This window comes from Centruroides sculpturatus, unplaced genomic scaffold (assembly GCF_000671375.1).
Source record: "Centruroides sculpturatus isolate CEXI.00-Female unplaced genomic scaffold, Cexi_2.0 scaffold1409, whole genome shotgun sequence".
Taxonomy (NCBI): domain Eukaryota; kingdom Metazoa; phylum Arthropoda; class Arachnida; order Scorpiones; family Buthidae; genus Centruroides; species Centruroides sculpturatus.
Genome location: NW_019387705.1, coordinates 47,313 through 72,544, shown reverse-complemented (window position 1 = coordinate 72,544; position 25,232 = coordinate 47,313). Strand labels below are relative to the sequence as shown.

The 25,232-nt window shown below is 32.2% G+C and overlaps 1 protein-coding gene across 1 annotated transcript in view; it reads left to right on the top strand.

Moving 5' to 3' along the window:
* LOC111616588 (poly [ADP-ribose] polymerase 1-like) overlaps window positions 1-25,232 on the top strand; it is a 74,271-nt gene that overhangs the window by 6,547 nt on the left and 42,492 nt on the right. The window contains exons 2-3 of the mRNA XM_023357984.1: window positions 3,881-3,963; window positions 18,205-18,324. Coding sequence (XP_023213752.1) covers window positions 3,905-3,963; window positions 18,205-18,324 — 179 coding nt within the window. The 5' untranslated portion in view covers window positions 3,881-3,904. The remainder of the gene's footprint in view (window positions 1-3,880; window positions 3,964-18,204; window positions 18,325-25,232) is intronic.

Below are 25,232 nucleotides of genomic sequence, written 5' to 3'. Positions count from 1 at the left end.
TTGAACTTCGGAGACATCATTAATATAAATAATTTTAATCGCCGTTGAATAAGAAATGTTTCTTTCACAAGAAATGTATAAAATTACAGTACTGTATTAGACTTACGGTACCTAATTTACATACTGACAGACGATAGTTAGCGTAAAAATCTCCGTAGCGTGGCGCCACGCTAGACGGCGGAAATTATATATTTAATTATAATAAAGTTACAATAAGTTAATATATAATTATATATACAATACCTAATTTATATATAATTAATATATAATTATATGTACAGTACCTAATTTATATATAATACTGTACAGATGATAGCAAACTCAATTTAGCCGCTCCGTAGCGTGGCGCAGGGCGGAAGAAAGTAGTTTGGCTGCTCATCCACTATTGGTCCAGATTCTATCAATCTTGTCGCGAAACGAGTCGGTGACGATGTTTTAGGAGGTCTTTTATATGTATGTTGCTACAATTTTTTTGCTACGTTATAGGAACGCACGTTATAGGGTGGTTGACTGTACCATTATTTAAGGTCTTGATGTAATAACATAATCATTAAACAAAAACAATTGCTATCTAAATAAAAACATCTAAGATGTAAAAATATTGTTTCAAGTAAAAAATTATAAAAATTTAGATGACAGTCAAATTTTTTTTTTTGTTAGGCATTTTTCTTTGGTAAAGATAAGCTAAAGATAAGAACTTACTAAGTAAAATCATAACTTTTTACGTAGTGCAATTTTTTACATCTCTGAGATGTTTTTGTTTGGATAGCAATTCATTAAGATTATTCAGTAATGAGTATGTGCACTGTGTGCTGCAATATATATATATATATATATACTACTATACTCGGTTTAGCAGATAGCAGTTTTCTTTTTTCAGTTGCCAAATGATGATGATCCAGATATTCTCTAAGAATGCAATAGACCAGGGGTTCCCAACTTGTGTTCTGCAGAACCCTATGGTTCTGCCAATAAAATCTGTTGAGTCTAATGATGTATGAATATGCCAATGCAAATATCAATAATTTAATGTCCCATCATCTGTAGTGTGTTGTTGTGCAATGGTACAACATACAAGCAGGCATATCACTCAAAGATTATTATAGAAGAAATAAACGTCTTCCAACACTAGAGGAGTTACAATTCAGTACTTCAAACAACCTTTACAGCTCCAGTGGTATGTGTTTACACCTTAGCAAACGTTTTCAACCTCATTGAGGTCTTCATCAGGCTACTTTAATTAGGAATTCAAACGCGTTTGGAACGGAATGTATACGATTCTGTTCATAATCTGTTTATAAATTTGAATCGTATATGTTCCGTTCCAAACGCATTCGAATTCCTAATTAAAGTAGCCTGATGAAGACCTCAATGAGGTTGAAAACATTTGCTAAGGTGTAAACACATACCACTGGAGCTGTAAAGGTTGTTTGAAGTGCTAGATTTTGCGATCATTTTGCAATATTTTAAATATTCTTCATATAAAAATATAGTGAGAATCATATAAATTTACAGTGATTTTAGTATTCTGTACACCATAAATTAAAAAATCACGGAGCATTGGCTGAGAGAAGAGTTTTGAAGAAAAATGTAGCAAGTACTTCATATGTTTTTAGTGACAAGAAACCTGATAAGATGGATATAAACAAAGATACAAATCCAGGCACTAGCACTGTTTAAAGTATTGAAAGAAGAAAAGTTTAACCCTTCACATTAATGACCAGTTTGAATTAAGTATCAATAGTAATATTTGGTTTCCATTATTAATTTTTTTTTTGCATTTTTTAATAAATTGTTTTGTGTTTCTATTTGTTATTTTATCTATAATCATAAAAAAATTGTCAGGGTTTTTTACTAAGGTAAAAAGATTATGCAATAAAAATAAGTTGGGAACCACTGCAGTAGACAATAGAAAGACATTGAGACCATACTGACTATTCACAATAACACAAAGAACATGTACTCTAGCATTGGCATGTTGGAAAACAGTGCTTGGTACACTTCAAGAATGGTTCTAATATCAGTTGCATGACCAAATCAACATGTTGAGCTGTCAATATTTGTGGATATAAAGAAGAGGGCCACTCCACACCAAAATTTTAAGAGTTGGACTGCTATGGCATTTCCTTGTATAGATCTGTTTGACATAACTGACATTGTCTTCCTGCTATTCTCTATCATTAACATCTGAGACAAAAGTAAAATTTGTCACTAAACAAGATGTGTCTTTATTTTTATTGTGCTCTATATATTAAGCTAGGTGCTCAGTGTGATGACCTAGGTTTAACAGAATACTTGAAGCAGGATTTCTGGCTCAGAGATCAACATCATGCAAATGCCTCATAGCAATCTGTGTAGATACAGTTGAACTTCCTGTGTGTAGTAAATGACTTCTAATTTCACTTGCAGTCGCAAAAGGGCCTGCCTGCTACTACCATTCTCATGATATGATGATCGTTCTGTACAGAGATTCATGCTGTGCCCAACTTCTTTGTTGTCATGTTTATTGGTGTCCTTGCGACTGTTGCAATACACAACATTAAATGGTGCTCACATCCCAGTCCTTACATATTATGATAGTTTGCAGGGATAATCAAATGTTTAAGGATTCTATCCCACACAATCTCTGACAATAGATGATATCCCATATGTTGTTGTACATGAGACATTGTATGATCATCTCTCATTACCTACTTTACTTTACTTTTGCTTCTTGTGGTGATGACAAACTATCTTATGTGAAAACTTTTATGCCTTTAAAGCTCCTTTCACAAGTTAGTGGTTGGAGCTATACACACAAACATTTGGTTAAACTAGAAAGAAATATTAACAGTGAAGTTGGGTAAAATATTTGGTTATTTGTACAGTCGACCCCCCCTATAATTACGATTCCTATAAAACTACAAAAAAATTGTGACCAGTATCCGTAAAAAACAGTAAAAAAACCCCTATAATTACCTCAAACGTCATCGGGCAGCCGAACTACTTTCCCGCCGTTCGTAGCGCCAACTACGGAGAGATTTCTATCGTCTGGACAGTATTATATAAATTATATATAAATTAGGTACTGTACATATAATTATATATTAATTATATATAAATTATATACTGTATATATAAATATATATTAACTTAATTTATTGTAATTTATTATAATTATATATATTTTTTCCGCCGTGTGGCGTTATGCTACGGAGATTTTACGCTAACTATCGTCTGTACAGTATGTAAATTAGCTATCGTAAGTCTAATACATTTGTAATTTAAGTGTAATTTTATACATTTCTTGTGAAAGAAACATTTCTTATTCAACGGCGATAAAAATTATTTATATTAATGATGTCTCCGAAGTTCAACAAAGTTTTCGCAGAAAAATAAGTCATCAGAAAACTTTTGTCATTGTTAATGCTTGTTTTCGTCGCGGAGCATCCCTCCGCGACAAAAACAAGCATTAGCAATGGTGGTGCACACTCGGTAAGTAATCCTACAATTTTTTGTTTATAGCGTAGTTTATACGGATTATTCCCAAAAAAAAATATACGTATTTTGGAAATGTTGAGTCGGATTAGTCTAGAATTGATTAATTTTATGAAGAAAATCTTTCAAACAGCCGTAGTCTGTAAACTTGACACGTGTCGGGTTGTGATTGGAAGGATTCGTAAGAAATCAGATTCCTAAAAAATGGAACGTATCTATATCTTATAGGGGGGTTGACTGTATATCTTACCTGTTTTTCCTGTTCCTTTGATTTCCATACTTATGTGCCCTTCTCATGTTGTTGTAATTTCACTGTTGACAAATGTATAATCACAATATATATGGATTCTAAATTAAAATTTTATTTAGTATTTTATTAATAGTACAATTTTTTTATCACTAGATTTTAGATCTTCTTTCAGACTGCATGGCATTTGGAGCTCTTGAACCTTGTCCTGAATGTAAAGATGGACAATTAAGATTCCGGTATGTTGTATGTTTTTGAATTAAGTTTTTGATATAAATTATTATATTTTATTTTTTGTTTCTCTGTCATGCTTAAAAGTAAGTTTAAGAATTTCAATACAGGATTTCTAACATCAAAGGTTTTCAATGAATAAAGTTGTTGTCATTGAAAACATCTGGATGTTAGAAGTCATTGGAATTTTTGAACTTGTAATTACAGAAAAAAGAGAGATAAATTACGGTATCCCTTATTCACATAATAATAATATATTTTATTTAGAATCTTACTTGTTCAGAACCTGCTAATATAGTAAATATACACACCAATTAAAACCCAATATTAAGCAAATGTACTCCCATAACTGCTGTAAATGATTGGGCTAAATTTGCATTTAATGATTATAAATTAGAAATGAATTTGGCACTAGAGGCATTAGGTGCCATCTCGTATTAAAATTAATAATTATAACATTTAATTAATAATTTTAATACGAGATGGCACCTAACGCCTCATTCTAGTGCCAAATTCATTTCTAATTTATAATNATATTGATTATTCTTTATATTCAATGAATATCTCATATTATGAGATATTCTGTATTCATTGAATATAAGAGTTAAAAGTCTGATTTATTAGTTTAGTTAAATATAAAATAGAGACAATTGATTTTAGTCAGATTGAGACTATGTAATATACCATGCAACACAAAAAAGTGGGGTTACACAAAATTAGGGTCTAATCAAGTACCAAACCTGGATGTAATGGGAAAGCAAAATACAACAATTCAAAATAACACTTATATAAGCAAAAATCCACAATAATAATTATTAGGTTGAACAGTAATAATCATCAATCATTATCAATATCAATCAATATATATTATAAAAGTAAGTGTACAGTGTGCATGCTGCTAAAACTCAAAAACGAATCCTGGTATGATGAAGGGAGTTATATGGTGTGGTAGCCCTCTATCCCCCATCCATGAAGAAGGTTCCCGTTTTTACCTGAAGGGTGTGCTGTTGAAGATATAAGGGCTGGAAGTTTCACCCTTAGAAATTTCTAGAACAGTCCAGAACATTCGAGAGCATTCCACAACATTCCAGAATGTTCTGGAACATCCCAGAACATCCTAGATCATTGGAACATTCCAGAACACACTCGAATGTTGTGGAATGTTCTGGAACATTGTGGACCATTCAAAGCCTTTTTTGTATGGGTGGGACTATCCATTGGTGGGAGTATATAAAGCAAGATCCGTCGTGGGTTCGAACGTCAGTTTCTTATCAGTGATGAAGAAAAGAACTGAAAAAGAAGTGAAAATTCCAAAGTAGTGCAGTGAGTGAATAAAAACAAACAGTGAAGTGTGCGTAGTCAAAGTGATACAGTGATAATAAATCAAAAATAAAGTGCAAAAACTGTGTAAAGTGTACTTAGTGTATTTGTTAATAAAAACTTGATTTGTTTTATATTTTATACAATGCCCAAACTTAAAAGAGGAGGAGCTCTTGCCAGTTCTGAAGCAAAACGACAAAAACAATATAATCGAGACTGGATGATGATGATGATGATCAGCGCAGAGCCCAAACAGTTAGGAGTTGAAAGTTGAAATTTGGTACATGGTTAGGGTACGTTGTGAGAACGCTCACTAAGAAGGGATTTTTCGAAATTCCCCCAGGTGGGAGAGGGACAAGATTAAGGCTTCAACAATAAAAGTGTTAAGATAAAGCGACGTGCGAGATTTACAGACGCAGATGCAGTTTATTTTTGTTTTTGCAGGAAATCGAACATTTTTTAACCCACCTAAAAATTCTCTAATTAGTCTGAAAATGAGTAAGATTGACTATAAAGTAATAATCTTAATCTTCGCTATCATTACTTTTTGCCTGAGCAATGCCTGGCTTATTTGCTAGTAATAATAATAATGATTATAAACAAGAAATTACTAATAAATATATATATTAGATAATCAAAAAAGCCAAAAAAAATCAATCAATCAATGAAAGAAATTTTTTTCCAGCTCAGGATGTACAATTAATTAAATCTCCACCAATACCAAAAATAAAAAACAGAATACACCTCTTACGAATTGATCACTTTATCAAATGAATGCCAGACAATTCACTTCAAGGAAGGCCGCTTTTGAGAGCTACACCACACCATTGAACAGGTGTATCATCTTTTATCTGCTTACAAGTGTAACTTCTCACTACCCTATTTACATATTTATGCGTTACAGGATCGGTCACTTATGTAAATAAATATTCATTGGTCTTAATTTTGAATTTAGTATATTTTGGGGTTTCTTGGACATTTCCATCCTTAAAACATAAACAGTCTCCAAAAAGAAAATAACAACTAGAAATAATGCCCAAAACATAAAATAACGATCAGGCTTCGACTCCCAACACATAGTCAGATTTTTTACTTTTTTTTTTTTTATTATTATTCAAATGTGTAAAATCAATAACTTTCTAGAACTGATATGACCAACAAGCAGTTCTTGAGTCATGTATGGCTTTCTAAGAATAATCTGAGATTTTCAGCACTTTTTCTTTCATTATGTAGATGTGAGAATCGGGGTTTAAGCATCAAAGCTTGAACCGTTTTCCGACATCGGGGCGGTGAGTCCCGCTCACAGGGTCAGTGGATGGCAATTTAGGAGGGCGAAAATCGAGTGGGAGGTCGCGGATAAGTCGATAAGGTGTTGACAGAGTACGAGTAAACACGCATGATTAAGATATAATATAAATTTAATTAGTATATATCATATAAAAGGGTTACAAATACTAAGAAATATAATAATGTCAAAATCAAACCGATATTACAATAGTAGGTTAGTCGGATTATATCTTGGGTATTTCGACTGAGGATAGTCTCTGATCCTCTTTAATATTCTTTTCGCGGAATTAGCCCTAATCCACCTGAGAGGAAAGAGAGAGTTCTACTTACTAAGTTGTAGTTCGTAGGATCTATCTGTGTCCGTCTTTGGTGGTCAGCGATGAGGATCGTTAATCCGTTAGTTCCTTCTAAGTTGGAGGCCACACCGATACTGGCCGGGAGCCCTCTTTATACTGATTTCAAGGGGGTGAGAACTATGACGTTATTCATGATTTATCCGCACACCTGCTAGTGTGTTGATATTTGGATCTAGCGAGTTCGGACAATTGACAGAGAAATTTGTTCAATTTATTGATATTGGTGTCAAGATGACATGATTTTATGATATAAATTTCTGTAGGTTTGATGGCTCTCATCCATAAATTAACAATCATTTGACAATAATTTCTTTAACCTGGTCAACTATTTAGTTATTGTTTATATCAAACGTCGAGTTTGACTATGAACAAGGCGATTTATTGCCGTAACCACGTGTTACGTGCAACCAAGAGGTGATAAGAAATATCTCTTATTCCCTTCTTGTTGATACTAACGTCTATAGAATAACTGTTAAACAAATAGAGATGATTTAACTTATTGATAGTTTAACATTCTCCTTTTTTTTTCTTATTCGAGGAGAGCGTCTCGGTCATTGACCGTAGAAGTCCCCCTTTTCTCTTTTACTAGGAAAATTCCTAGATTTGTACTGATCTAAAACAGAAAAAGGGTTTCGGACCTTCACATAGATGATGTCAACTTATCAGTTAGGTCAACTGCTGGTAAATAATTACATCTTCTGGAAATGCTTGTTACAAAGTAAAAAACACAATATAGTACAATATTTTTTTGCTGGCGACTGCTTTGAAATTGCAGTTTCAGAGCTTATATTTAAAAATGCTTGCATCAAGGGAGAAGTTTTTTTATTGTACAAAGTTGTTAGAAATATGAAAGCTGTATTGTGTTTTAAAAGATTATAGCCATAATATGAGGAAGTGATTGTTTATTTTATTTATTTTACTGTTGTTGAACAATAGATTTCCACTCCCATATAACAAAATTACAATAAAATACAATTAAAATTAATGACAAAAATAAATACAATTAAAAATATATAATAACAAGAAATATATAAAAAATAATAAAAAAGGAAGGAAGACAAAATGATATAAGAACAAAAAAAATCACACATTATATAGAAATTGTTGGCATAGATGTTTGTATTTGTAAAGTGGTGATGAAGGTGATTTTCAATAGGAGACATAGTCAATGGAGCAATAAAAGAAGAATTATGAAATTGGAAAGTGAGAAGGTCAAGAATAAAGCTTGGCAATATGGCCAATCACAAGCATATAGCTACTTAGTAACAGATGGCTGCAAAATAACTTTCATCTAAGGTTGTGTTAAACCAAAATTTTAATTTTAGTATCGATATTAGGCTTGATACTGAGCTTTGTTCAATATATCGATACTCAATAAATATCAAAAATTATCAAATATAAATAAGTATGAATTATTGAAAAGTATTGAGTGTATATAAAAGGAAAATAAGTTTAGAAATTTACAGTCACTGGGTTTAATACATAATGTCAACTGTGAATTCACAATGCAGAGAATTACACGTCTGACAGTGAGACACCTATCAGTATTTTAAAGAGGTGCTGAGAGCACAATTCCTTGCTATACCGCCTACTTGTGACATAAAAGTGCAAACTTTATTGGGTTGACATGTACAGTACATATTATGCCATCTAATATTAAATGTATACAGTACACTCAAATGTGTTAAAAAAAATTTTTATAATGCAAGTACTTTCAAGATATACAATCATCATCAGGCTAACAAGTGTAGAATGGAACATCACTATGTGCAATAGGCCTATTCTCAAAATTTAGATATTCCAAACATTTAAACTTCACAATGTGATACAAGGCTCATAAATATGAGAAAGAGCAGAATTTGAAATAAAACAAAAACAAAGTGTGCAATGGAACTCTCAGTTTTTATGGCACAAGTTTGTGATGCATTATAACATGGACAACTACAATAGTGTAGTGTCATAATTGAAAAATTTAAAAAGTGCAATCCACAAATTAGGAAGCTCAAGCATGAATGTATTGCATGAACTCAAGGTGGAAGTGAGAAGGACTTCCCAAATAAATAATGCCCTGCGATTGGTGCAATCCCTGAGGTGGATGGTTTGAGTCCTCAAGGGCTCAAATTGGATTCCATGACTTTTCTGGTCAGTTCTGTGGCACATCTACACTTGCAATATCTTCTCTTCTCGAACTGCACTTTCAAAAATAACTACACTTTACCAACCTTTAACATGCAATCTATTTTATTAGCATAATCTAATGTTTTTCGTCAAATTAATTGACTTTCATCAGGATCAAACAATTTTTTGATTTATGACAAACGAAAGCAATTGTAGAATGTTTTTAACTTTAAAAGTTTTCTCGGCGCTTATTGCGCAAGTCTGAAAATAGATAAATAGAATCTATAGACTGAAAATGTGCAAATATATGCATACACTAACTATACACTAACTATACACATAAAAATAAAAGTAAAAACAAAATTAATAATAATAAAGAAATAGATAAATGAATATATATAAACAAGTGATATAACGAGTATCGACTAAAGCCTATCTTTTATCTGTTTTTCTTTTGCTGGTATGTTCATAATGCCAGGGCTGTGGAGTCGGTAAAAAAACACTCGACTCTGACTCCTGACTCTGGCAAAATTAAATACCAAGTTATTTTATGGGGGGCAGATGTGCTCATAGGGGGTATCTTACTCTGAACTCTAAAAGGAGCTCTGGGCATTTACCCAAATACTTTTATACATAGACTGTTTTTTAAAGCTCCGATGGTCCATAAAACAAAGACAAGTGTAAATAACAAAATGAATTTATTACCAAAAATTAGATACAGACATGGTTACTTTTCGACATAATCACCATGAAGATAGAGGAATTTGTTATATCTGTGGACGAGCTTTTCCATTCCCTTGTCATAGAATGTTGCCGCCAATGACTCGAGATGGACCCTAACGTTGTTTTGAAGATCATCATTAGTCTCAAACCTCTGCTCTCCTAGCCACTTTTCCTGTTCAGGAAAGAGATGGAAGTCGCTCTATGCTAAATTGGGGCTATACGCTGGGTGTTTAAAGGTGTTGAAGACTTCCACCTCTTTCCTGAACTGAAAACGTGGCTAGCAGGACAGTGGTTTGAGACTAATGAATTAATGACGATCTTCAAAACAACGTTGTTAAGGCCATCTCAATTCACTGGCAGCAGCATTCTGTGACAAGGGTATGGAAAAACTCGTCCACAGATATAACAAATTCCTCTATCCTCATGGTGATTATGTCGAAAAATAACAATGCCTGTACCTAAGTTTTGGTAATAAATTCATTTTGTTATTTACACTTGTCTTTGTTTTATGGACCATCGGAGTTTGAAAAAACTGCCCTCATAGTATTTTTAATATTTATTTGTATGAAAAAATTAATTTTTAACAAATATTTAATAAGAGGAGAAAGTGGGAGATAAAATTCTACATCTACATATATTCGACAGCATTTGCACTTCAGTTTTACCCTTCCAGAATAGTTAGTTCAATTAAAAACTGTGTGATCTAGCTACTTCAGCCCTTGTTCAGAAAAGAAAAATATGAACTCNTTTTTTGTTTCAACAACGTCTCACCCATCACAGTGGTCGTAAACATTTAATAAGAGGAGAAAGTGGGAGATAAAATTCTACATCTACATATATTCGACAGCATTTGCACTTCAGTTTTACCCTTCCAGAATAGTTAGTTCAATTAAAAACTGTGTGATCTAGCTACTTCAGCCCTTGTTCAGAAAAGAAAAATATGAACTCTGATCAATTAGTCTGGCTCATTCAGAAAAATAGAATACAGTAGAGCGTCATTTATCCGAATCAATTGGGGACTGGAATTGTTCGGATAACCGATTATGTATGAAAAAATATATTAACCTTTCCCATGTTGAAATTTTTCTCCATTGCGTGTTGCTTCGCGTTGCATTTTCACCAATGTTAAGCCTAACGTAAACTTTTTAAAATAATAATCATGGCTATTGTATCGTTAAAAATTATTTCTTTATTTTTTACAAACAAAATATATATATTGAAAAATATAAAAACAAAAAAAATTATACTTTAGAAGTTAATCTAGTATCAAAAACGTTCGATTCAGCNTTATTTCTTTATTTTTTACAAACAAAATATATATATTGAAAAATATAAAAACAAAAAAAATTATACTTTAGAAGTTAATCTAGTATCAAAAACGTTCGATTCAGCACGACACACAGTCCTCAGAAAAACATCACACAAAAGTGCCAGTGCTGCCAGCTAAAACACACACATCAACAAATAAAATATTGGAGTTGCCCAAGATATAGCCAAAGCTTGCAGCGCCACAGCACTAGCGAAAATTTAAATTTGCCGACTGGAATTCTTTTGGATAATTGACGTTTCGGATAACTGACTTTCGGATAAACAACGCTCTACTGTACTTATTTAGAGCAGGGATAATAAAGGAATGATCCAAAATATTTAAATTCAATTGGGTCAAAATAATTTTACTACTAAACACAAATACTACAAAGAACACTACATATTTAATAAATTAAATTGATGCATTTTGTATTTAAAATAAAGAATTATTACAAAATATGAAAATATTTTTAAAAATTAATAAGTATATAATAAATTTTCTTTCATTTAAATAAAAAAACTAAAGTAAATTTAAAATGCCGGCCAGAAATTCCTCCCGACACCAACTCCACAGCCTTGCATAATGCACCCACTCTCCATGCTGTGGAGACATATGATTCTCTGAAGTTTATAGCTTGTCCTGCTAGACTGCTCTTGTGAATATGCCAGGCTTCTGCATATTTAATATGTCTCCTGTTCTGAACCTTATGTATTATTTCTGCTCTTTCTCATTTCACTGTAACCTCTGTTGGGTCTGCTATAACATGTGTCACTAAAGCAGTGACTGGTTGCTCATTCTATATGTTCCTTTTGTGCTCTTTTATTTTTCTTTTTGACCTCCTTGTATCTCGAATGTAATACAGTTCTTTTTGCCGTCTCTCATCTTTTACACGTATTCTGTAAATTCCAGGATCTATAATTCTCTGGTTTATAGGTTCCTTGTCCCTATGCAGCATCTGTTATACTGTTGGGTTCCTTTTAAAGATTATCTTTTTGTTAGTAGCTGCTCCTATTTCTTTGTAAATGTTGGTTAAGGGTGTCATGTATTCTATTACCAATAGGCATTGAGAAAACTTTTAAAGTTAAAAATGTTTTATAATCAGTTTCGTTCATCATAAATTGAAAAATTGTTCAATCCTGATGAAGGTCAATTAATTTGACTGAAAACGTTAGATTATGTTAATAAAATAGACTGCATGTTAAAGGTTGGTAAACTGTAGTTATTTGCAATATCCCACTGGTGCTCTCGTAAATGACTTGCCAGCATTCTGGCTGTGGGTATCATTCTTCTTTTTTAGTCTAAATTTGGTTAGTCCTAGTTGTAAGTTAGATTAGGGACTCTTAGCTTGGTTAGGTTAAATTAGATTACGGTTTGTTAGGTTTAGTCATCTGGTTAGGCTCATTCTGGGTTATGGTAGGTTACTTTAGTTAGTGACTAAGTTAACATTTTTAAAATATATATATATATACAAAATAATATAAATAATAAATTAAAAAATTTTGGGGGTTTTGGTCGTTTGTCTCTGTCAGGTTTGTCATTGTGTTTGTTTGCTTTTTGCACTGTCTGTCTAGCTGTTAAGTAGTTTTAAGATTTGTGATTGCATTCAGTTTTATTAGTATTAAGTAGATATAAGTCTTCTTACTACCAGCCACTTGGCTCTAACTTCTACACTTAGCTATTTGTGATGGCACTTAATTATTGGTGTTCGCTACACTCAGATTTTCTTTTAGATCCTCAAGAACTACGGCCTTGCAGCCTAAAACTGCATGCCAACATTAAACATAGAGGGTACTGTAGCCTTATGTATGTCATTCAGAGGGATCCTACCTTTCTCTACTGTCTATCTCCTCTCCCTCCTACTTTCCCTTACCCTCTTTTCTGCTGGCTAAACACTTCATCTATGGCTGATGTCTTTCTTGTATGTAAGTGGTGCCAGTGTACTATACCACATATTTTCCCCAGTTTTCAAGTGTGAAAATGGTACAGAACAAACCCCAGATTTTTTGAGAAGGGAGAATCTGTTCCTATCATTATAGATAAGTCTGCATAAAGTTGGCTGTGGTGAGAGAGGCAGGAGGAGCCATGTTTCTTGAAATATGGCAAACATGTATAGAGAGGAAACCAAGATATGGGATTAATGACTGCATCCAAGTCAACTGTTTTTTAGAATATAAAGTAGTGGGTGGGAATAGCAAATTCTTAATCCTGGTGAGAATGTAGTGAAATTTAGCAGATGAATATTCTGTCTTGTGCATAGCCATGTAAACATTACATAACTCAAATTCAACAAGCTCACTTGTTAACTGAAGTAAAAAGGCTCTTCTAATGAGAGTAGAAATGACAAAGTTGATGTAATAAGAAGGTTGAAAAGATGTTGCTAGTTTAATGACGTGGGAAATGTCATTAAACTTGCAGTACACTCAGATCTGCAACTCCCTCAAACTGTGTGGTCATGTTGATAGTAACACTACTCAGACCTTTGTCCAATCTACTAATTTAGATACAGTAGAACCTCCATTATCCGGACCTCCATTATCCGGATTTTCGATTATCCGGATTGTTCAAAATAAACAAAAATTTTACGACTTTTCTGATTTGCACTTGGCGAATTACGACACTGTTTATGTTCATGATGGAATGCATAACTTTTTTTGTTTCAACAACGTCTCAGCCATCACAGTGGTCGTAAACTCTTAAATATATTTTACGTAGTAATAAAAATATAACTTGACATACGTATTTATAAATAATTTATNGAAATCCACTCTGATGTGGTGAAAAGTAGTTTTTTTCCTCTAAGAGATACATCAGACGTCTGTTTACCATCCTCTCAAAAAGTTTACACATGCAACTTGTCAGAGAGATTGGTCTGTAATCAGAGGGATTCTTGCGGTCTTTACCAGGTTTTGGAATAGGGATAATAATTGATAGTCTCCAAGAGTCAGGAAAATTATTTTCTGTCCATATTCTGTTAAACAGGTGCAAGAGATTAAAAAGGGAATTGTTTGACAGATTTTTAATCATGCTGTAGTGGATTTTATCTGGGCCTACAGCACTATTCCCCGAGCGAGAGAGCGCTGTTTGTAATTCAATTCTAGTGAATGGCACATTATATTCCTCATTAGATAAGGAATGAAAGTTTAAACACTGTTTTTCTCTTTGGGCTTTATAAGCCTGAAAATTTCTTGAATACATAATATTGCTAGATGAAGTAGAAAACGTTTCACCCAACGTATCAGCAATACCCTGTATATTGCTGATTATTGTGCCATTATTTTCCAGCATGGACAGAGAGTGAGAAGCATATTTCNTGCACGAATGGAGACTTGGGGCTACCACCACATACAAACACCATTCACGTGCGATGTGTAGTTTTGGCGAAAACGTGAGATATAGGGACATACATGTCCATTTTTATATATATATATAGATTATTCATTTTTTATTATTTTATTATTTTATTCATTATTATCATTCATATAATAATATTAATATTATTATTATAATAATAATAAATTTCAATAAAAATGATAAAACATAAATTGAATTTTTTATAACGAGTTTGCTTAAATTTCGTTTCTTCTGAGATTGCAGCAATGCGCGACGGATAAGCTAGTTTTATAATAAGTAATACATGTGTATATATATTTTTAATCTATAAATAGCTTTCAAAAAATTCCAAAAATGATATTTTAAATTAAATTATTTGACAATAAACTGACATATAATACTTGAATAGAATACAATATATTCAAACAAAATATGAATATTTGTTGCCATAGCAAATTAATGCTAAACTTTTCTTTTTTACAATTAAATAGTCAATTTTACTTTAAATAAAACAAAAAATATCAATTTAATGTTGTGTGTGTGTAATTTTTTTGTTTACATATTCTGCATTAATAATAAAATTTCAAGTTTACTACCAAAAACTACTGTAAAAATATTAAGCATTTTGAATTATATTTGATATATTTAAATGTGAAAAAAATATTACATCATAACACTAAATCCATACCAGAAAAATGTATAAAATGCACAATTCAGCTAAATTATTTTTACTAGTATTCTGAAAATGGCTGTACAAACACACAAGCATTTTAAACGCATCTGATCCTTACATTTTTTTCTCCAGAAAAAACAATTTATGTTATTCAAATAAAATCTGTTTTTAAAAGTTCAGGATAAAAGATATAAATAATCAGTGGCAAATAATTATTGCTATACAAATGAAAAAATTAAATAAAAATAAAATCAATAAATATTATAGAATCTCTAGATTATAAGAATTAGATATATTTAGATTTCCATCACTTCTAAAATAAAAATTCTAACAATAAAATTAATGTAAATTTTAGTTAAATTGAATTAAGTATAAATTACAATTAAACTAAATTTTTGCAATGTTTTATTAATAAATATTGAGAGTATAAGTCAATACCATCATCATAATTTTATTATTAAATACAATATGGTCATATTAAAACAGTTATATGTTTAATTATTTTATCATCAGACAGAAACATTAAAAAATTACATTTGTTTTATACCTGGATTGCAAATATCATTTATAAATTTCCATGTATAGTTTGTTCATAAACACGAAGTCACGTATATCCACTCGTTTAAACAACTCATTACAAACTTTACACATAAATTCTTTGAACTGCATCATGAACCATCTGTTGATGTCTACGCTACATTTTGCTTTTTTCCGCTTATTTGCAAAAAATCTAAACAATCGAACGTCTGTAGATTTACTTTACAATTTACATAGAATGCAATACGAAGCGATTGGACAATAGCTCCATTACCACTAGAAAACTAATTATCCAGTTATTTCATATACAAAATACTTAAACTAAATATGACTCAGGTAATTTCAATAATAACATAAATAATATTAATAAAAGTTATATCCTTAATTTTAAAAACAATAGGACCCCAAAATTAAAAATCAGGTTGAAGACACATAAACAAGAAGAAAAATACAGACCCATAGTGGATTTTCGTTATTCAATACTTTATAACTTAGAAAACTATATCAAAAGACAATTGAAAACCATAGAAGGTTCTGAAAATAGCATGAAGAATGCAGATGAACCTATAAATAAGATTCAAACAATAATAAAAGGAAAAACTGATCTGCTAATAAATTTAGATGTCAAGAACATGTATCCAAATATATAATCGAATTTAACAGAAACAAGTTTAACAAAGTTAAAGGTATATAAAAAAAATTAATAGACCTTATTAAATTTGCTTATACCAATAATTATTTTGAGATAGACAATAATTTTNATAAACTATTTAATAGTTGTTAAAACAATTTACTGATACAAATGTCAACATCTAAAACTTCAGTAGTTAAATATTAAAGACAAATGATTGCCAAATCATATCAGGCTGTATTACTACAACTATTAATAATTAAATGCAAAGTGACTTAGCTCTAGAAGTAGATGTTAGACACCATCTCTTGCTAAATCTATATATATATAGATTTAGCAAGAGATGGTGTCTAACATCTACTTCTAGAGCTAAGTCACTTTGCATTTAATTATTAATAGTTGTAGTAATACAGCCTGATATGATTTGGCAATCATTTGTCTTTAATATTTAACTACTGAAGTTTTAGATGTTGACATTTGTATCAGTAAATTGTTTTAACAACTATTAAATAGTTTATTTTGACTACAGATCCTCAAAGGGAATGGACAAAGTAATTAGTAACATTTAATTAATTTATCCAGTTAGAATGATATCAAAGATAAAGATTAGTGATGTAACGAATATTCGGTTACTATTCGGTATTCGGCCTATTTTTCACTATTCGGCCGAATACCGAATATTTAATCACTATTCGACTGAATACCTAAAAACAGGAGTAATAAATAACAAAAACACAGTAAATTAATCATTTTGGTATTTAGAGTTAATGTTATAGAGTTAGTGTTGTTTGTTTCTATTTATTTATAACTTGTAACATGCACAAAATAAAAAAGAAAATAATATTAGTCATATGTATTCACAATTTATAATTACAAAGATCAGCACACGTATACGTCTATCGTTGGAGAATCCTCGCACATCTGAGGGTCTGACCCTGCCTATCCTTCTTTTTAAGCGCTCGTCTTTGCTCTTCCCTTTCTCTTTCCTCTATTGCTCTAATCCATGTATGCCTATGCATACATCATAATATTCGCTCACGATACTTTCGATTCGTCACTTTTTAGTCGTAGAGTTCCCATTTTACAATTACGTGACTCAGCCTGGTGATAACGGAGAAAAGAGACAGATAGGACGTCGATATAAGTCACAGTTATGATTTCACAGATTCGAGACAGCTTGATAGCCCGAACGGCCCCGGGCTTTCGCTTGTGCATGCTAAGTGACTTTCAATACAAGCATTTAGCTTTCCGAAGTCTATGACAACAATTGTTTGGCATTGACGGCCGCGAATCTCGTGCCAATAAGCTATTTCGACTCGTTCGATTATGTTATCGACTCAATTTCATATTTATTTTTACATTTTCACTTCGCGGTCCTTCTCTGTTCTTTCTCCGTTATTTACACGTGTAGGACATTTCATTGTTATCCACATTTGATATCATTACTTATCACATACTGCCATGACACTCATATCTGTCCGCTTGAACTGTCAAGAATTAACGTGATTGGCGAAGCGTAGTGACAGTGGGCCAACAGAGAGCGGGGTCCTTGCCATAATGCGATTTGCGCGCCAATTTCCGTACGTGCGATAATCGAGCCGAATATTCAGCTATTCGGCCACGCTCCTGGCCGAATATTCGGTATTCGGCCTGAGGCCGAATATACTATTCGTTACAACACTAATAAAGATAGTACTAAAATGACTGATATACAATATACAATATATTTGGAATAATTATAATTTATTAGCCAAAAAGAATTATAATTGATCAAATTACATTATGATCTGATAATTTCAACATTATTGCTGTTTGTTTGATATTGATAGATATGTTTGTATTAACAAATTCAATTTTATTTTTTGTTCATTATTTTAGTGAAAATCTTTTTACATTATTTTTATATATTTATCAAGAAAAAATTTTTTAAAATTAATTAACAATTAAATTTATATATATATACAGTAATTCTGGCTATGCATGTGGAGGACATTTAAGTGGTTGGACAACCTGTCAATACACTTCTAAAACTCCTAAGAGAAAGCCATTTGTTATTCCTGAAGAACTCTTAAAATATAGTTTTCTGTAAGTATAACTTAATTAAAGTGTTAACTAACTTATAATTTTATATTATAAAGAACATTATCGTAGTGTGTGCTCAGTCACATGTGTAATGTTAAAGCACCAACTTTGACTGTTAATCTCTCCAACACCAGTGAACTGATTTGGATGAAATTTAAAATATTTAGTGTCCATGATGAGTACTATGTATGTTTTAAATTTTGAATAAATTTGTTGGATTGTTTTGGACTTACACAATAGGCATTTTGTTGTTTTTATGAATAGATTTACAAAGAGAGAGAATACACCAAGCTACCAAAGAATCTAGGAGAATGCATATGCTTAATAGCTCTTTTGACAGCTGACCATCTTTTTTGTGGTCCTTTTGAAGGTTTTATTTAAAAATATTGAGAATTTAAAAAATAATAGCTCATTTTTTAAATTTTAACATGTTATTGGTCAATCAGCTATCACATGACATGACATTTTTACAATTACTTTTAATCTCTTAATACAATCCTGATGATTTAAAACTAGAATATTTATAATGTCCCATTTTACTTTTTTGGTTGTTCTGTATACATAACAAGGAAAAGTAGCCAAGACATAGCCAAATATTGTAGCCCCGCATCACTAGCGGACATTTGAAATTTGCTGACTAGAATGGTTGGTTAACCAATGTGATGGTTAATCGAGGGTCGGATAATCAAAGCTCTACTATATTAAATTTATCACAAGATGGCAACTTAACCACCTACCTGTACCCATAAGGCTTTATATCTGATTGTTAATTAACCTTAACCTGTGATCATATGATAGCAGCAATTTACTGTGTGTGGTTTTCATTAAATTGACTTACTTAGCTGTGCTTCCATTATATCCTCATGCTACATGCTCTCCATCTATGTAAAAATTATGGTTGAATTTGCTTAATGAATACCAGTACATTTTTTACTGGTTAATACTTAATTTAATACCTTACATACCTTACTGGTTAATACTTTAGAGTACATACATTTTTTTCTTACTTCAGCTCTTAAGAAAAAAATGCGTGCAGCCCATTGGAAGTCTACACAGTTCTTTATAGCCCATATCCCAGAAAAGATTGCTTATCAGTTATATGTGTAGTACCATGTTTCTTTTCTTATTAGTGGATTATTTTGAAATTAAAGTTTCTTTTTATGCTGTGAATAGTATATCTTTCATATTTGGTAAGTACTAGTTAGTTGATAAAATCCAAAAAGATTTGAATAAGAAATATCTAATCTTGGCCACCTTATAAGGGGGAAGTCAGAAAGTTCCCGGAATTGTGATCCTGCACTGTAGTGACATGAGATATGGCAATGCAGACCTAAGCCCCTTCTGCACAGACACACTTGTTCCATCAATCCTGCCACTGTTGAAAGCAGGTGTGGAATGCTTCCTTTCAGAGTAGGGAACTGCCAAAAGTCACTGGGAGCAAGATCTGGAGAGTAAGGTGACTGGGTGATGACAGAAATGATTTTGTCAGTGAGAAATTGCTGCCAAGCAAATAACATTGTCTCATCTTCAGATCCTCAGAAAGAATTGCATGAATGGATTTGTGAGAAATACCAACTTCTTGCTCCAACTCAACAATGGTTATTCTTTGATAATTTTTAATCAATTCTCGAAACTTCTTCAATGTTTTCTTCATTTCTGGATGTTCAATATCTCCCACTGCGTTTGTCATCCTCTAACATCTCCTGTCTGTTTTTAAACTGGCGAAACAAGTTGTAAACTGCAGATTTCTTTGGTGCCTTATCGCCGTAAACTTGCTGCAGGGCAGACAGCATATCTGCAGCAGTTTTCTCCAATTTGTACATGAGCTTGGTGTTTGCACGCTGAGTCATTGCACTAAATGATAAGCAGTCATGCCTGACAAAGACACTACAGGGAAAAAACACTATTATCACACTGCGAATAGACATGCTGAGCTTCTCACCATAGCAATGCATAACCTTATCTTATATCGCATTTTCTAATTATAGGTAAATTCTGGAAACTTTTTGACTGCCCCTCATATACATTAAATGAAAATATTTACAGTTACTATAATTGTAATTCATTAATATATCAAAATTTAACATTACTATATTTATCCAATTGCATGCTGACCTATTTTTAATTTTTTCATGGTTCAAAAATGTTCCTCAGCTTAGAATGAGTATCTTTAGTGTATGGTCAGTGTTATTAAAACTGAAAAATCTTTTGCATGCTGCAGAAAAATTCATTTAACATCACAATTTTCTTTAAAACCACCAGAAATATGCACCTTTAGTTATATGAGGGTCATTCTAAAAGAAAAGATCGTCTTGATCTGACGAGCCGTGCAGATCAAGAGCCTCTCACCACTGTGTTATGGACCTTCCCATTTTTTCGCATCAGTCTGACGCTAACAGCAAGCCACAACAATCGTTTTCTGTTTATAGTGTAACTTTGAAATGTGTGACAAAATTAAAGATTCCGCCAAGTGTGAGGTTTGTAGTGTAATGAGCTTTTTGAATGCGAAAAAAGTCCACTCTATCGAAATTTATAGACAGATAACCAAGGTTTATGGTAATGTGATGAATGAAGCTTCAGTTCAAAAATGGTGCATCATGTTTAATGGCGGGCGAATGAATATCTATGATGAAGACCACTCAGGGACCTTCAGTTGTGACTGACAAACTCAAATCATGGATTGAGGAAAAAATTCAACAGGATAGACATTTCACTATAGATGGACTCAGTTTGCTTTTTCCTGAAATTTCAAAAACAGTTCTTTATGGCATTGTTAGTGGTGATTTGGGCTACAGAAAAGTGTGCGCCAGGTGGGTTCCTTGACTTTTGACAGATGAACACAAACAAAACTGGATGGGAGCTGCACTGACTTTTCTCAGTCGGTACAACAAGGATGGCAAGGAGTTTTTGAAACACATTGTTACTGGTGATGAGACCCAGATTTTGCATTAAACTCCAGAAACAAAGTGCCAGTCAATGGAATGGCACTTTGTTTCTGGACAATTCTGGATCCCAACAAGACCAAAAAAAGCCAGACAAATTCTGAGCACAAAAAAGGTTATGGCTACAGTGTTTTGGGATCAAAAGGGCATCCTACTTGTCGACTACATGCCCAGAAGGGAAACCATAAATGCAGTGGCCTATTGTCAGACCTTTCACTGACTATGCCATGCCATTCAAAACAAATGGTAGGGATTCTTGTCCAGAGGAATTCTGCTTCTTCAGGATAATGCATGTCCACATGCTGCTGTGTTGACAAAGAACTTGCTTCAGCAGTTTAAGTGGGAAGTTTTTGAACATTCTCCTTATAACCTGGACTTGACTCAGAGTGATTACCATCTTTTCCCAAAATTGAAGGATTTTTTTGGCTGGGATCACTATGAAAGTGACAACAAACTGAAAGAGGCTGTTAAATTAATGACTGGTTCAAGAACTTAGCAGTAACTGAGTTGCAGAAGGCATAGAAAAGATGGTGATACACTATGACAAATGTTTAAATTTGTATGGCGACTATGTAGGGCTAAGGTATCATATGTATTGTAAAATAAGTTTTGTTTCATTATCTTAAATTAAAATATCTAGAGAAATAAACATTCTTTACTTTTAGAATGACCTTTGTAAGTTCTTTACATTAAATAAGAACTAAGCAATTGACTCCCAAACCTGTGTCATTGAATATTACTTTATTTGCAATTTTCTTAGTAAAATCACAGCATTAACAGCAACTAGTTTCTTTACTATCCTATTGCACTATCAGATGTAGGGTAAAGAGGAATGGAAGGTGAACAGCATCGGACATTGTCTGTGGAGATAATTGTGTGAAATTTTTAAAAAATATGCAGAGTTTAAATTTAAATGTGTTGTTCCATTTTTAAGCTGTTTTGAAAACTGTTTGATATGCAAATGTTCCAAAGAAAGAATTTTTAAGAGAAACAATCTTATGTATGAATGTTCAAAAAAAAGTTGAATGTCAAAGGTGTTCAACATTTGAAAGTGCCATTCAGTAATGATTTTGTTAGAGTTAAACCTAGTGATGGAGCATGACTCTGAAAGCAGTTTGTTTTTATCAATTTTTTTCAACTGCAATTTGAAAACTTTGTAGACCAATAAATTCCTACTGATGTCTCTCCTTCCAAGAATGGTATTAGATAGATGAAAGTCAAGAAGGTTAGGAGGCCCCAATTAAATATATACAGACTTCCAGATCAGAAGTCATATGATTTTAGTTCAAAAATTTTTCCCCAGGCGGAGTTACATGTATGACTGGCATGACTCCGGCATTATCAGGAAAAGTGATATGTACATGGACAAGACAGTACTATTTAGCAACCAAGAACATATTTTAAATTGAATAAATTAAGAATGTGATTAAAAATTGCAGCCCAGCATTGTGTGAAGATGTCACAATAATTTTTGCTTTTTTTTTCTTATGTATATGACTTCTCCAAATAAAGCAATTGTTGGCTTCATATTGAGAAGTTGGAGTAGAATGGTTGTTTACAATACATTGATGTGGCTCTCTTTTCATTCAAATTGATGCTAATGTCTGGAAAGTATCCTTGAATTGTGCTCTCCTAGTACAGTTTTCTCACTTCAAAGAAGCTGTTATTGACAATGGAAAGGAAGTCTCATACATTTCTTTTTCCAAATGTTTAATATGTCAACATAATGATTGTACAGGATAATGTTATTGGAGAATTCTGCTTATTGATATCACTATCCTTTAATAATTATTTTTATTTTCACATAATTATCATTAAAAAATTAGTAATACATGCAGATTAAATAATTTTGGGGGTTTAACCATTAAAAAGGATGGTGACAAATTTTGTCCTGTATGACATCGCCTGTAATTTACTATAAAATAAATTTTGTTATAACAAAGAATAATTACAAGATTTATAATTTATATTGTAATGTCATGCTCTAATAATAATTTACAAGGGAGTCTAATGAGGACAAAACACTCAGTTTTCCATGAGATAAACAAAAGTTACAATTTGATGCATATTTTTGGGAACCAATGATTCAAACTTCTTTAGCATCTAGCATCATACTCTTCTTGGATTCCAAAAACAAACATGCTTTTTCTCAGATTAGCATCCAATGCATTTTTTTTCATTAAATTAAAAATAAATTTTTGTAACGAGCTTATCCTTACAATGTATATGTTGAATACTCTAACATTTTCAAATTAATATACTGTATGTGATGTGATTATTCTCCATTATTTTTCTAATGATAAAGGTAGTTTGAATTATTCAATATAATATTTTTACAGTAAATCCTGATTATCCGTGCATGAATTTAATTTTTAAAAAATAATTATCTGTGTATGTATTTTTTAAATAGTTGCTTGCTTTTATGTTTATGCATCCTGTAAGTGTACACATGTTCATATTTAGATGTTTGAAGCGGGTAGTGGGGGTATCTGGTCAGCTTGACTGGTTTTAGTTAGGCCGCTTCTTTTGTGCTGGACGTTTCTTTTCAGAGGAGAAAACGATAGCAAGTACATTTATACAAAGTTTTGTTTAGTTGCATGTTATAATACGTATTACAATTTAAGATTTGATTATATGTACGTAGGTATAACACATATTATACATAATATTTTTTTCAAATAACTCTCCCACAAATACTTTTAGTGTAAAATTACATAAAATAAGNATAACCTCAGATCTCCTGTCGTAGGGTTTCTTATGTGTCCAATTTTCTATCATCGGTTTGATCTCATGTAGTTTATTGGGGACTTATGTGTTCCACACGTTTTGCCATTTTTCTGCTAATTGTTTTTTAACAACCAGCTTCAAGTCACCTCCTTCAATAAACATTGCATGCTGAGAAGAATTTGCTGACTTTGCAGCTGCATCAGCTTCTTCATTTCCTCTTATACCTACAAGGCCGGTGACCCAAAAAAATTTTACAAAAATATTACTCGCACAAGATGGCAAAACAGTTTATGGATTTTAATCACTATAGTGTGAGAACTAGATTCACACAAGATCAAAGCCTAAAGTGCACTAACTAAATCAGTGTAAATTATGCAGAAATGATGACCTTTTCTAATTACACACTTTAAGGCTAGGTGAATAGCCTGCAGATCTGGTTGGTTGGTTGGTTAATTAATTTTTATTGGCACAAAAGCCATGCAGGACCGACCGTGCAGTTGAGCAGACTCCACAATCTGACTGAAGTCTCTCCAAAGGTTATTAGTTCCCAGACGCCAATCTGGCACGTGAATTCACCACACATGGTCATCCTGTACATATACTATGTTTTCTAACTTGTACTTTCTACTACTGTAAATAAACTGTAAATATATTCAATTTGAGTGTGGAGGTGTGCTTTCCAATGAACCTGATTCATTACATCGAGTCGTGATACACAAGAAACCATCTCAACGAGACGGAGTTGGGAAGGAACGGCAATAAGATCTTCACTCCTCTATCACGTCAGGCTGAGGCCATTGTTATTCAAGGCCTGCTTGTAACCGTGTTAAAGAATTGTGACGTCAAATTACTGATCATTCGTTGTTTACTGGACAATGTGGTGTTGGATATATCAAAGCTCGTCTTTCTAGTTCATTTTATAAGTTTATCAAATTGGATATTATTTAGATATTTATATTCATCTAGTTTATCAAAGGTAAGACATTTTTTTGATTATTAATTATATAAAAATAAGAAAATTAAGGGCATTTTAAGTACATAACTAGTTATTATGTAGACCATTTTTCAATATTTTCAAATTAGGCCTAATTCGTAAATACACTTTAAAAGGAAAGACATTTTAGTTATACATTATATTTTTTTGTGGATAAAGTCAGTTTGATTTATATATTGGATATTATAAATAATGGTAAGATTTTCTTGTTGGAAATTCAATATAAGTAATATTCCTAACTGCAAGAC